Below are 15,778 nucleotides of genomic sequence, written 5' to 3'. Positions count from 1 at the left end.
AGAATGTGAGTTAATCTGGTAAGGAGTGGTCTGACCGAAATAAATAAAAAAACACTATCTGGCTAGTTCTCCAAAGAGTTCAGTTAAACTATGTAACCCCTTGAAGCTTTGCCAAAAGCAGAGGACAATTCCCTGAAGAAATGAGTGATAGGTTTAAAGCAGTGCCAAACAACATTAAAGTTAAGCAAAAATGTAATAAAACTCTCAAACCACTGTAGTAAAAAGCAAAGGACAAAACTGTATTGACCCCTTCGCTGCCAGGCCTTTTCCCCCTCCTGTGCCGAGCCTTTTTGTGGCTATTTGGGGGAGTTTGCGCTTAGGCCCTCATGACTTTTTGTTTACATAAGCTACCCACGCCAAATTTGCATTCTTTTTTTCCAACATCCTAGGGATTCTAGAGGTACCCAGACTTTGTGGGTTCCCCTGAAGGAGACCAAGAAATTAGCCAAAATACAGTGAAAATTTTGTTTTTTTCAAAAAAATGGGGAAAAAAGGGCTGCAGAAGGCAGCTTGTGGTTTTTCCCCTGAAAATGGCATCAACAAAGGGGTTGCGGTGGCAAGATCACCATCTTCCCAGCTTTCAGGAACAGGCAGACTTGAATTGGAAAACCCAATTTTTCAATACAATTTTCACATTTTACTGGGACATACCCCATTTTTACTATTTTTTGTGCTTTCAGCCTCCTTCCAGTTAGTGACCAAAATGGGTGAGAAGCCAATGCTGGATCCCAGAAAGCTACACAATTCTGAATTCAGCAAGGGGTCATTTGTGTATATCCTACAAGTGTTTCCTACAGAAAATAACAGCTGAAATAAAAAAATATTGAACTTGAGGTGAAAAAAACAGCCATTTTTCTCCAGGTTTTACTGTGTAACTTTTTCCTGCAATGTCAGATTTTTGAAAGCAATATACCGTTACGTCAGCTGGACTCTTCTGGTTGCGGAGATATATAGGGCTTGTAGGTTAATCAAGAACTCTAGGTAATCAGAGCCAATAAATGAGCTGCACCTAACAATGGGTTTTTATTCTTTACCGGGTATAAGGCAATGCATTTGCTGAAATATAAAAAGTGAAAAATAGGTATCAAGAAAACCTTTGTATTTCCAAAATGGCCACAAGATAAGGTGTTGAGAAGCAGTGGTTATTTGCACATCTCGGAATTCCGGGGTGCCCATACTAGCACATGAATTACAGGGCATTTCTCAAATAGACGTCTTTTTTTACACACTGCCTTACATTTGGAAGAAAAAAATGTAGAGAAAGACAAGGGGCAATAACACTTGTTTTGCTATTCTGTGTTCCCCCAAGTCTCCCGATAAAAATGGTACCTCACTTCTGTGGGTAGGCCTAGCGCCCACGAAAGGAAATGGCCCAAAACACAACGTGGACACATCACATTTTTTCACAGAAAACAGGTGTTTTTTGCAAAGTGCCTACCTGTGGATTTTGGCCTCTAGCTCAGCCGGCACCTGGGGAAACCTAGCAAACCCGCGCATTTTTGAAAACTAGACACCTAGGGGAATCCAAGATGGGGTGACTTGTGGGGCTCTGACCAGGTTCTGTTTCCCAGAATCCTTTGCAAACCTAAAAATTTGGCCAAAAAAACAAACACTTTTTCCTCTCATTTCGGTGACAGAAAGTTCTGGAATCTGAGAGGAGCCACAAATTTCCTTCCACACAGCATTCCCCAAAGTCTCCCGATAAAAATGGTACCTCACTTGTGTGGGTAGGCCTAGCGCCCACGAAAGGAAATGGCCCAAAACACAACGTGGACACATCAAATTTTTTCACAGAAAACAGAGGTGTTTTTTGCAAAGTGCCTACCTGTGGATTTTGGCCTCTAGCTCAGCCGGCCCCGGGGGGGGGGGGGGGGGGGGGGGGGGGCAGAAATGGCCTAAAATAAATTTGCCCCCAACCCCCCGGGGAGCGACCCTTGCCTATGGAGTCGCTCTCCTTGCGTAACGTTGGCGAAAAAAAAAAAGATCCCCGGTGCCTAGTGGTTTCTGCCCCCCTTGGGGGAAGATTGACCTAAAATCGGCCGATCTGCCCCCAAAGGGGGCAAAAATGGCCTAAATACAATTTGCCCCTCCAGGGGATCGACCCTTGCCTAAGGGGTCGCTCCCCATCTGTAAAACAACAACAACCACCACAAAAAATCCCCGGTGCCTAGTGGTTTCTAGGCTGATATGCCCCCCAGGGGGGCAGAAATGGCCTAAAATAAATTTGCCCTCCAGGGGAACAACCCTTGCCCAAGGGGTCGCTCCCCTTGCGTAAAATTCGTGGAAAAAAAACAAAAAAACAACAACTCGCTGGCGTCTAGTGGTTTCTGTCCCCCTTGGGGGCAGATAGGCCTCATAAAAATAGGCCAATCTGCCCCCAAGGGGGGCAGAAATGGCCTAAATATAATTTGCCTCCTAGGGGAGCGACCCTTGCCTAAGAGGTCGCTCCCCACCTCAAAAATATAAAACAAAAAATGTTCCCTTGTGCCGAGAGGTTTCTGCCCCCCCATCCCCCGGGGGCAGATAAGGCCCTTTAAAAAAATGCCCCCCCTGGGAGCGACCCTTGCCCAAGGGGTCGCTCCCTCATGTCAATTTCCTAACAAAAAAAAATCCCTGGTGTCTAGTGGGCGTTTTAGCAGCCAGGATTGCTTGCAATCCGGCTTCTAAAACGCTGAGAGAGACTTCAAAGGGAAGGAAATACATTTCCTTCCCTTTGAAGCCTCTCCGGGCCTCCTGCACGTGATCGGAAGAGAAATGCATAACATTTCTCTTCCGATCACTCTGGAAGCTGAGCTTCCAGCGCGATGGGAGGAGGCCTTGTGACAATCAGCGCGATCACAGGGGGGAGCGTGGGGGGGTCAGGGGTGGAAGGGGAAGGGCTTCCCCTTCCATTCCTGCCTGGGGGGGTGGAGGGGGAACCCTCCCTCTGGGCTCTGTGCCCAGGACGTAATGGTTACGTCCTGGGCACACAAGCACTGTGCCTCAGGGCACAGAAGGGGTTAAAAGAACCAGTCATACGCATTTTAAAAGATTTAAAGCATCAAGAAACTGCAAATCGCCACTTAAAGTCAATGGTCGCATGTAGACCTGAAACTAGCTGCAATTTGAGGTCAAATAAAACAGAGCAGGGGTCAGGTAACCCTTGTAACACCGATTTTAAGTTTTACCCTCTGGACTGTGCTACATTTTCCAAGTTAAAGCAAGAAGCAGAGGAGGGTCTCTTAAACTTGGATAAGCTGTCAAGGTCCAACTGAAGTCTTCAGCTTTGGCACCATGAACTCCAAGCAGGACAATTAGATTCTGTAGCTGCCCATTTCACTTCACAGCTGGGATAATTGCCTCATCTCAGTCTCGAGTCCTACATTTCGAATAAGTACTTTTTTTGTTCTCTGATTTCTCCCCCACCCCACCAGGGCAGATAAGGCAGAAGGCTGTAGGTGATGAGCATCCCACGGTGTTGGATATTTATCTTGGCAGTTCCATAGTACCTTCAAATGCTATTGGGAAAAGCTACCAGCTGGCCAAACTGGAATCCTGTAGCCAGCACCTTTCTCAGTAAGCTTTGATGCCTTGCTCTATTCTCCTGAAGTGACAACTAACACTTCCAAAAAGTTTCTTTATTTTGAGGAAGGCACTTCTGATCTCTACAGTGCCCAAGTTCCTAGGGCAAGTTTCTATGGTCCAAGTCTCTCTCCAGCCAGGACTCAAACAAGGGTGCAGTCCAGTCCGCTAAAAGTTAGTTTTTCCATAGAGCAATGAAGCAAGTGTTTACTTTTTGGTGCCTGCGGCAACAACTGTAGCCAGCCAACTGAGCAGTCCCTTGAAGCAAGTATTCTGAAAGCTTCTTACAAAACAGGTCAGTCACAATTACTGATCTTCAGACATTTCCTACAGGTCGATGTACCTCCCGAGGAGTTGGAAGTGAGGTGCTGTTTTTTTCTATTTCTTTCAATGTACTAGCCAGTCACAGGAGAGTTCCCTAAGCCTAATTACATCAGAATTACCACCGCAATCAGCACTTCCTTTTTCATTTTCCTTTAGCTGTAAACTTTCTCACAGGTCATAGACCAAGAGGTCCTTGTGTTGTCCCCTTAGGTCCACCCCTAGGGAAATGATGAACCACCCCTTCTTCCTTGTCTGCATATAGGTTCCCCTCCTGCTGTGCACAGCGACACCCATCTGGGAGAACAATTAGGAAGAAAGACTTCTGTCACTTGGGCCTTCAGAGGGAAACCCCATGTGATCAGGAAGGGTTGTGTTCTGACTTTTGGGATGTCATCTGTTCCCGTCACCTCCCAAATGTCCATCCAGGTTAACTGGTCTGTGTTTTCCTCTACAGCAGTCTTACTGTTTTCAGAAGCTGGCGTACTATTTCTAAGCAGCAGAAAACGTCTTGCCCAACTGAAATGCTAATTACAGCCATGGTGGAAAGGAAGACAGGCAATCACGGTCTACTTTCACTTGGCTTTCTGGCAACACAAAGTGTACTGTTTAAAAATTAATTTTACACTACAAATATCACAAATCCACTTTCATCAATGGACTAGACTGTCAATAAAATTACTAAAAGGAACAATTCTATGGTATGTTTTAGTATAACTCCAGGTTTTGTTCCAAGGTGTGTTTTTTTAACAAATGTTTAACATCAGGAGGGCATGCTGGGGAAGGAAAATTAGTGGTATCCACACACCTCCCTCAACCCTCCCCGCACTCGGGACTCCACTGGGTGTAGTTTTCTTAAATGAACAAGATAGTTGCCCTTTGGCAGCGACTAATCCCAGGTCCAAATGCTGCAACTCCCCATATATCAAAAATCAAATTAATTCCAAGCCATGTTATTTGGCCTTTCCTGCCCAGGATGGCAGGCCCACCCATATCAATGGGGTATTGTTTTACTCAGGAAGAACGTTAAAATACAAAATGATATAACATTCTTTTACCTAGTGAATATGCACATATTTCTGCCTTCCTTTTGTAAGACAGTGTCAGCAAAAAACACTTTTAAAAAAATATATCTTCACAATTTCTCGCCATTCGGGTAATACTCAAAATCTTGGGGAACTTTTTAAAAATTAGTTTCTAGTCATCCCCATTTTGTTTTAGTGTTTTCACTATCAAGTGTTGCATGATGACTATGCAGTGAAAAAGTATTGTAAACCAGAACTCAAATGTGGGCTCCCCGTACTGAGGGGTTTTGAACAAAATACAAACACAATATATGTCTGCAAAACATAACTTAGTGCCCCAGCAAAGAGTCAGGCGTTGTATGGATTTTATTTTAGCCTACGAAAAAACCCCAGACAGCATCTGGATCCATGCTGGAGCACAGGCACATACTTACAAAAGCCTTTACTATTTCAACTGCAGTATTAAAGAAAATGGAATTCAGACATACCATTATATGCAAACAAATAAGGCACCTTTGGACAACTATCTATTTATTGCATAGGATATATTCATGGCATGTCCAACATGTTGGTTACACATTACCTTCTTAATTTATCGAAACAATGTTTATGCAATACATATTTCCAGAATACCTCGATAAAAGTTCTTAGAGCAATAAAACTAGGATTTTAACTGACTGGACACTGTCTGTTTTAGACTAAAAAATATACTGTAACTCGTGGAACTGAACACCTTTTCTATCAATAAAACTGTTAACTTAATTTATGAAAACGCAAACATTAAAACCTGAGCCCAATTGTGAATCCCATTCTGCAGGACGCAATGTACAAAATTTAGTTACGACTTCTGGTAGTGTTTTTTCAATGTTCTTCCTATTCAGTATTGTTAAAGCCATTCACTTCATCCAGACATCTCAGAGGGTCTTCAACGACTTCACGGAATAAGAGACAAGCTGTTTGAGTGAAATGCTAATACCAGATAGATGTGACTGAGGGGTGCACAATTTATTAGATGATACCTGATAGAAAATAACATTCTAGAAACACTTTGTACTCTTGGAATCCTGCTTAAAGGCAAACAGAATTATTGATGGAAACATGGTAAAATTGTGTCCTTCAATGTTTTTGCTTTGAGTGGACTATTTTACAGGCAAATATTTGATATATTGCACGAAAAGTTCACATAACCTCAGAGAATTCTTTGGATATAACGTAGCCAAAATACATTTACAAAAAAATCTTTTTACAGCATTTGAATTATACTGGATTAACAAAAGGTATAGCAAAACGATAGTGCATGATGTTGATGAAGAGATGCTTCATTCTGGTCAAAGAAAAATGAGAGACAAACATTAAATGCATTTGTAGAGCCACTACAAATGAAATCTGAAAGGGTGTAATCTCATTTGAAGATCCCTTGTTTAATAGATTTGATTGCAATATTTTCCATTGAATAACCGAGTGTCCTTCAGAAATGCTGTAATCTAGGGTGACAGTTTTGAGAAAAAACAATGCAACCGCTTAAGAAGTTTCATACTAGCGTATAAAAAATGTAGTTTAAACAAGTAAAGTATCAACAATGAGGCCAAATTCTCACAGAACAGCTCACCTTCCAAACTAAAAAAAAATCTGTCACAGCGGCGAAGAAACTAAAACTGGTAGTTCAATAAAGTTCACTTTTTACATAGGATAGCCCAACAGTGAGTTTGCTAGTTTCTAAAAAAGAAGACACTTGAAACACTTACAATCACTACATATCTTTTGATTTAAGAAGAGGCATAAGGTTCTCAGAATTTCAAAGGAAATACAGAAAAGCTAAAAGTATTACAAAGCTACTTTACGGAAGATATTATTTTCAGCATGTGTTCACTATAGTACTAAAAGTCTGATAGTATATGAGAAATAAAATGTCCACCTATTGAAATTCCTCCACCTTAAAGTGAAGACACAAACACCATAATGGCCTCATGTATTACCTGCAAGGCAGTAACAGCTATAGTTCCCATTATGCATGGCAGAAATCTAATGATAGTACCAGGCCACAGCAACACAACAAGTCACAATATTGCCAGACTTCAACAAGTGCAAAAAGGAGAAGACCACCAAAGGTCACGTGTCCAAGATCTGGAAAACTGTTGAACCTTTGACCCCCATCTTCCAAAACAGGCCCAGAACAGGTGTTTTTATTTTTATTTAAAAGGAGTTCGCCATCCACTAACAATATACCACTTCTCACACCTCCAGTCCCCAGCTGCTCTGAAATAAAGAATCTGAAATAATTCCCTACCCCCAATTTTGTTTTCAGAGGTCCAGATTCTTGAGTGGTGACTGGCCAAAAGCCGATGGACACTTGCATGGTAGAAACAAAACTGTAAAAGCTCCAGGCATTAGATCTGTTTTAGCACCCCTGAAGTCTACTTTTTTTTCTGTCACACCTCTCCGACAGTGCAGTGGTAAAGACTGTGGGGGGGACTGCCCAGTTTCACTCACTGAGAATAATTTTCCATAAACGATATGGCAGATATCAAAGCCATGACATTCAAACAAAATCTCTACCAAAGAAGATGGCAGTCAACTGTATCAAAGGAGGCAGATTGATCCAATAAAATTGTGACTGCCAAAAGTTTCTAGAACAGAATAACTTTTCATCATCAAAGACAAGTGACACACCAATAACATGATGTCCAGCTTATCTGTTCATTGAACATGTTACCACAACAGAGCATGTACAACCTCTTCTATAGTGTTTTGGGTAGGATCAAAATTGCAAAAATGTTGTGAAGGCATATAGTGGAGAACCAACTGCCCTCGCAGATAGAGTATCTTTGTGATTACTGGTGCTATGCCTGTTGCCAGGCATTTTGGGACAGGGGCTAGACAAGAGTCAAGAAGCGAATAATCCTTCCAGCGCCAAGCTAACACAAAGTATTTGGTTATTACATGAATGTCAAGAGAAGCTCAATAGGTGGCAATTCAAGGTCCTTGCATGGCACACCATCATCCAGTGAGAGATTTGTGTGTTCTCTTACTGCCTTGTGAAAACAGAAGTCCAACGTCTTTGGTTGTTTAACATTACTGTCCAAGGCCATGCTCAATGTGTCCATTTCTGCAAGGACTTTAATAGGTCAGTGATGCAGTGACTGGCCTGATTAAATAGATGTATGAAATACAGTTTATCATTGCTTTATTGACATCTCCGTGCCCTTCTACATCATTCCTCATCAGAAAAAGCTATAGACTTCCACTGCCTTCCTTTTAGTCTACAGTACTTTCTTTGCTCTCTCAGGTCACAGAAGAACTATTGATTCAATTATTCTATTGATGACATTTAGAGTATTTGAGTGATTCAATGTGATTGCTAAAGAATCAAAAGCAGCAGTAACAACTTTACTAACGAGTTAAATTAAGCAATCTTTCTGCGTAGCTTGAAACCTACCCCAACTCGCCTACTAGCCCCTAAAAGGGGAGAACATCTCCTAGAATAAATAGGCTAATTTTCCCCAGGGAAAAGTAAAGGATAAATGATGGAGTCAACACCAAAATTTATTAACTTAAATAGTACTTAAATATGAACGAGTAAGCAAACATGGCTGGGAGAGAGAATACTGGATGTGCAGTAAAGATTTTAGCAGACAAAATAAAGTGGATTTTTTTAAAATCTAAAATGTCATCCAATTGACATTAACATTGTCATTCATTTTCTTACATTTTAAATGTTAGCAATGCCCACCATTTACAATAAGTATTCAATAGAATGTAAAAGTGTCCACATTTACCTTTAAATTTCATCAGTGGTGAATCTTTTCCTTAATATATTTGAACAAAGGTCACCTTCCTTAGTGCACAAAGAGCAATGTTAAGTTCAGGAAATGTAATCTTCATTGAGAAATTCAGTTTCTACGCAGCTAGTGCATTTTTTACAACATGTGAAGAAAATATTTACAGGGCCTCACTATTAAAAATGAATTAAAATACCTTAAACATTGAAATGTTTATTGGATGGCTATTAATGTAAATCATGCTCTGTCATCACAATCATTAAACAGAATGATTAAAACAGAGCTCTTTTAGTAAGGACTCCCACAATAGATGGCAACATTTTTTAAATGGTTCACTGTTCCAAAAGGTACGTTGTCTGTAGCATTCAGAAACATTTATTCTATTTTTAAGGAACCTGAGTAAACAGGCATACACTAGATGATTTATCATAATGATCCATCACCTCCACACATGAATTGATTGAAACTAATTAACACAGTATTTAAATTGGTGACTGAAGTAATGCCATAGACTTCAGGCTGGAAATGTTGTGATTATTTAACAGGAGTATCAAAGGGGCACTTGTCCCCAATGTTATAGAATATCTCTACCTTGGTACCAATTAGCATGTAGCCATCAAAGCACTATACATTGGCGGTTAACTTACAAGTTTCTTTGACAGTGCTAAGCTCTGAAACTACAGAAGAAAAAGGAACACCATGGGTAGCAGGCTTGAGCAGCTAAAGTGTTTTGAAATTACTTGTATCCTAAGCAGGTTTAAAAACAACTCTGCCTTCTCAGATGGGTAATTAAGCTTTGTCTGTAGAACATGTTTTGTATTGCCTTAGCCCTGAAGATGCTGCCCCTTTTAGGTACGTGAATGACAGATGTTAGTCAGAGCCCCGCTTCCCTGTTTTTCACCAAATTATTTCTCCCATCCACCTAATCTTCCATCCTCTCCTTCCAACTGATTTTTTTTTTTTTGGTACCTCCTTCTGACCGAGCTTCTGCTGTCACCATGGTTCAATGGAATAGTGAATTTTGTGTCCTCTGTGACTGCTCCCTATTTAGATTCTTTTAGTGATAAATAAAACAATTATTACTGAGGAAAATGTTTTGGACTGACTTATTTAGGAAACACTTTCACGTACACCAACACTGCACATTCGCAACACATGGATCTCTATCGGCTCGTTCAAAAGAGCAAAAGGATGCCTCAATAGTATTCTATTCTTTCCAAGGGTTGTATCTAATTTTTGGGCCCGCAGCCCTAAACTGTCTTTCCTATTTCACATTTCTCTATACAAAATAACAATTGCATCCATGTTTTTGTTAGAATAGCATTACCTTTCAGTCTTATTCCCCAAATCACACTTCCCTCTTCTCAAACATTTTGCAGTTGCGCTTACCAGAGGAAATCTTGTTCCAATTTTTGCAAGCCTACAGCATCCTGAACATAAAGTCTATTTTTGATTTCCTTCTCATCTCTGCATCGTGTCCTTATTATCTCCACCTTCTATATACTTCGTTTTTTATCCACCTTCAGAAAAATATTCCCTGTTCACTATCAGATTCAACTAGGAAAAGCTTAAATGAAACATGTACCCTGGCTCCACTCATCATTGCTTCCAACATTTAAGTGTCTAGCATTCAAGCATATTCAGTTAAAAACAGCAATTGGAAGAAATTGAATCAGAGCATTGTCATCAAGTATGATAAAGTTATTGCAACACAAGGTACACCATGTGGATGTACTTAAAACCTAATCAATCAAAACCATTAAAAAAAACAAAGAAAAAATTTACTATCCTGGCCACAGCGGTTTGCACACAAGACACAGGTTAGCTTTTCCAATGGAAGAACAAGTTCCCATTTTGCAAAGCCCTTCTGCACGGATTACTTAATCAAGTTACAATAAGTGTTGACACACTTAAGTTTCAGCTATGGCTGGTGTTTGTTGAGAATTGACTCGTACTACAAATTGAATTTGACCACTATGCATGTTATTGAAGGGTGGTGAAAAAGGGCACATTTAAAAAAAATATCTGAGCTTCCACAGAATAGTACACATCATATTTGTACCTCTTACTTAAAATGAATTAATACACATGTATTTGAAATTAAGTAACAAACGCTATGGTCAAGACATTTAGTAGTAACTAACCTCGCATTACTCTCCCTAAGTAGATCCCAATTGCTTTATGTTCCTCGGTCACTAAATGAACAAACATTTTGTACTAGAAAACACAAATCTGATATTCACGTATTATGCTTCAATTTATGAGTGTGCCAGTTTGGTTCTAGGCACAGTGATAACAGGGTCAATTAACTGGCCATTTTCAAGGCAAATCGACAATAAAGGATGCTTTAGACAGCTGGAGGACAAATCTTACATTCCTATGAAACAAGGGGGGTAGTACAGAGTAACAAAGCTTTGAAGCATTAAAACCACATTGTTACCATCGGACACAACAAGCAGCAGTAAACGTATGAAAACATGCTGGTGGTAACAAAGTCCTTTCAAGGAAACCAGAGCGTTGTGAGTCACAGATTTAGAAGAGTAAAATCTGCTTAAAGCTAGGTAATATGAGTGAAGAAAGCTATGACCATCAGTCCACCCTGAATGAAATTAGCATTTAACTGCATGTCTTCCAACCACTTCCAGAATAGGCAGATTATGCCTCAGATATCTATAGCACTGTGGATAGAGAATAAAAACAGAGCTGGTGAAAGAAAAGCAAGACCCACATTTAATTGACTCTCCAATGAAATGTCATGATCACAGATAGAAATATTCCAGTGGGATAAAAAAGAAATACAGTTACTAAATAACTCCCCTGAGCTCAGATGATCTGGTAGACAGACCTTCCCATTCACAAAACGATTACCCTGACCAGGCCTTTACCATGGAAGTGCTCCCCCAAACTGCGATATGCCAGGAGTTAGCATCAGATCAGAAAACTAGACTACTTAAAAACCCAACAGAGACTATCAATAACGGAAGCATAACTTTAGACACTTAAAAATGATCCTAAATATTTTCAGGTGGCGAGGAAAACACACAAGTGACAAACCATCTGAAAGGTATCCATGCCACCCTGAAGCATGGTTTACTGTCTCCATGGGAATACGATAGATCGGGTTCCTTAAAGAAAGCGATACCTCGCTTCCTTTGGGGTCATTTCCATCCCAACAGCGGATCTGCTTCTTATTATCTGTGACTGTAGCCAAGAGTGACAAACGCACAGGTAAAACTACTACATGTAACAATACGCGTGGCAGGCACATCTGTATCTGCAGACTTGAACTGGAATGCAGAGAAATGCAAGGGGAAAGCCATGTCACAAAAAAATATCAAAACATTAGAAATTCGTTAACAAGTGTTCATTTTTCATCAAGCACGCCATTAAAGGGTGTACTGCTATCTAACAATGAAGATGCTTTGGTTGTGTACACTTAAACATTTACTTCGTGAAACATGGCACATGACAAAACTACAGTGTAGGATCACTGCACGCATTTTTTAAACTTAGGGAGCAGAATATGCAGGTATTTTACATTGGGCATTAGCCGGGCATACAGACAATAAGGCAGTTCTGAAAAGGCACCGCTGTTGATTACCCCCCTTATTACACAATCAAGCATGCCTAGCAGAGGATCTCTCTCCCTTAAGCAGCAGGTTATTAAAAAACCATGTTCCCAGAGAGAGGTCGACACCAGCCAGCCTGGACACCTCTACCACCACAATGTGCTTAACCTCCTGAACCACTGTATATATCCTATCGCTCATGTAACGGAGCAACTAAAGCAAAGGGGCGCCAGATCTCATCGGAGAATGCAGAGTGGTAGCAGCACAGATGTGATGTACATTAGTAACTTGCATAGTTCACTTCACTACCAGAACACACCCAAGGCTTGCTCTTCCGTACCCCTGCCCCTCCCCATTAAAGGCACTGGTACCACACTATTTAAAGGACACTGGTTCTGGATTTCCAAATCGCCCTGGTGTAGAAAGAAAGGCAGTAGGTTTTGGCAAAGCACTCCAATTTTCAATTTTTTTGTGCCAAATGTGAAGTGCCCAGAAGATGCCCACATTTCGACCATTTTCAGTACATGAACAAAACATTAACTTTTCCCAGGACCAGTTCAGAGCCGCTGTTCCCTCCACATAACTTTCTCACTCTTGCATTTCCCAGCATATTGGCTCCTCAGAGGAATCATCTGTACTTCTCAAGATCGGTTAAGGAAAGTAGCATTTTATTTCCAGTCTCTTGTGGAGATCTTTCCCCTTTTAAATCATTTATAAAACCCATGTATCTCTCTCAAACTACACTTTTGCATAAACATCAAGGTTGATGGCTTTAAGGACTGCCATGAAATCCCTTCGGAAAAAGTACTAGATGGCCAATGGTAGCATTAAATGCATTCTGAGCAAGCAACCACCTATCATTTGTGGTATCGAAAGAACAAGCAAACTGATTCAAGATGCTTGAGCTTCAGCCAAAATAATGACATTTCTCATCCTCTGTACTATTTCTAAAGGCAAAACCTGTTATTCTCGTCCAGTGAAAAAATGGTTCAGCAATAACTCTACAATAGATATTGATGCTTGGACAAGACTCTGCAAGTTGACATTCTCTCTTTACAGATCATGTTCTCTTTAAATCAATACATTAGTACGTGTTTAGAAAATGCTTCACATCCGCTGCCGGTATTTCATAACTGCCCAGATGGTGAAGGACGTCAATGCTATCAATGTTGGCACCAAAAAAATGGCCAGAGATGGGCCCTCATTTTCTCCATCTGGTTTATAATTTGACGGTCCATTCTGAATCTGCGACTGCAAGGAAAGAAAAACGGATGTTTAACACTACTTGTTGATAAATAAAAGCCATATTTTAGTAGGTTCACCTGATGTACATACACAGTGTTAAGGATAAATGGACTAGCCTTCTCTTTTCAATGCTTCTGGCTTTGTCTCAGCTTATGTTGTCTCTACCACCCATCCGAGTGAAGTCTACTTCCGATCCAAGAAATTTCTAAACGGGAAGCCCCAGCCAAATGACTCCAAAGAGGCATGAGGTGCACAAATATCAAAGAGGAAGATGTGCCATTCCACAAAGACATGAAGCAGCTAGGGGGTTCAAAATACGAATGAAGAGAGTTTGGGCCAGGTATGGGAAGGCCAACAGGAAGGAGGAAACAGTAAATGGAAAACATAAGAAAGGGATGGCAAGTAACCGCACAAAAACATTTTAAAAATGTGAAGAAAAATAACATAACCAAAGAGGGGCCAACGGCATGGGGAGGGCTGTTTTGGACATCAGGGTGGGGGGAGGGGCTACAACCCTGACAAAATAAAACAAAAACACTGTCTCGACAGAAATTCGGATGGGTCAAATCTGGCCCACATTTTTATGAAGAGTGTTTTCACCTGATTTGGTTGGTCAGCCTTGTGAATGCCATTTAAGTTGGAACGTGAAACCAGTTTGATGGAAAGAAGTCACCAGAACTAGTTTCAACTTGTTTACTGATGAACTAATATTTTGTCTGAGTACAATTCTAAGCACAAAGTATCATCGATATAACTAACAAAGTCCCAATACAGATCACCCAGCAATCCCAACAAAGTTATCCCTGTAGTTATCTGTAGCAACAGAAAGACAATATGAATAAGAGACATGTAGATGGAGATGATTACTTGCCACCAACGGTTTCCAAGTCAACTGGAAGTCATTTGGAGCCGAGAGCAGCAAGTCAGACTCTTAACATACACAAATAGGAGTATTCTTAATGTTGTAAGAAAATAAGTTACCTGTAACTGTAGTTCTCCAGTATTGGTATCTTTCATAGATTCACATGCTTGAATCATTCTCGGTCATCGAAGTAGGAGTCCCATGGTACATAGAAAGCAGTCAATTAAAATTTTATATTGAAGTTAATGCAAAAGACATTCACTTGAATAGCTTATCAGTGTTATTATAAATGACCCAAAGTGCAGCCAATCAGGCGACAGCACCCTTTAAAACCCTCACCACAGAGGGTCCAGTCTCTCAGATTTTCTAGTAGAAGTGACGTATAGAACACCAAGACATAAGGTGAGCCTTTATTGGGAGGAGGATGGGTCACATGTGGATCTATGAAAGGTACCAGTCCTAGAGAATGAAAATGTCACTTACCCAGTGTACATCTGTTCGTGGCATTAGTCGCTGCAGATTCACATGTTTAGCACAGTCCGCTGCCTGGTGTTGGGCTCGGAGTATTACAAGTTGTTTTTCTTCGAATAAGTCTTTTTTGGTCACAGGACCGAAGGACTCCTCCCTCTTCGGCTCCATTGCGCATGGGCGTCGACTCCATCTTAGATTGTTTTCCCCGCAGAGGGTGAGGCTGGAGTTGTTTGCTATAAATAGTGCCCATGCAATGGAGTGAATACGTATGTACATAAAAAGTTTATAATAATTATTTACAAATGTACAAATGTTTAAGATTTAAGATTTACTTCTAAACGGCTACAGGCTTCCCGGGGAGGCGGGAGGGCACATGTGAATCTGCAGCGACTAATGCCACGAACAGATGTACACTGGGTAAGTGACATTTTCAGTTCGATGGCATATGTTGCTGCAGATACACATGTTTAGCATAGACTATAAAGCAGTTACCTCCCCTAAAAGCGGTGGTTTAGCCTGTAGGAGTTGAAGTAGTTTGGAATAATGTTCTTAGTACAGCTTGGCCTACTGTAGCTTGTTGTGCATTTAGTACATCTACACAGTAGTGTTTAGTAAATGTATGAGGCGTAGACCAGGTTGCAGCCTTACATATTTCGCTCATAGGAATGTTTCCTAGAAAGGCCATTGTAGCACCTTTCTTTCTGGTTGAGTGTGCCTTTGGTGTAATAGGCAATTCTCTCTTGGCTTTAAGATAGCATGTTTGAATACATCTGACTATCCATCTAGCAATGCCTTGTTTAGAGATTGGATTTCCTATGTGTGGTTTTTGAAAAGCTATGAACAGTTGTTTTGTTTTCCTGATTAGCTTTGTTCTGTCAATGTAGTACATTAGTGCTCTTTTGATGTCTAATGTATGTAGTGCCCTTTCAGCCACGGAATCTGGCT

At 40.7% G+C, this 15,778-nt stretch overlaps 1 protein-coding gene across 1 annotated transcript in view; it reads right to left on the bottom strand.

Annotated features, from left to right (window-relative positions):
• Positions 1–5,421: 5,421 nt before the first annotated feature.
• The window catches only part of SYNJ2BP (synaptojanin 2 binding protein), a 91,293-nt gene continuing 80,936 nt past the window's right edge, over positions 5,422–15,778 (bottom strand). Inside the window, exon 4 of the mRNA XM_069208803.1 lies at positions 5,422–13,506. Coding sequence (XP_069064904.1) covers positions 13,363–13,506 — 144 coding nt within the window. The 3' untranslated portion in view covers positions 5,422–13,362. The remainder of the gene's footprint in view (positions 13,507–15,778) is intronic.

This window comes from Pleurodeles waltl, chromosome 9 (genome assembly GCF_031143425.1).
Source record: "Pleurodeles waltl isolate 20211129_DDA chromosome 9, aPleWal1.hap1.20221129, whole genome shotgun sequence".
Taxonomy (NCBI): domain Eukaryota; kingdom Metazoa; phylum Chordata; class Amphibia; order Caudata; family Salamandridae; genus Pleurodeles; species Pleurodeles waltl.
This window is presented reverse-complemented; position numbering and strand designations above follow the sequence as displayed.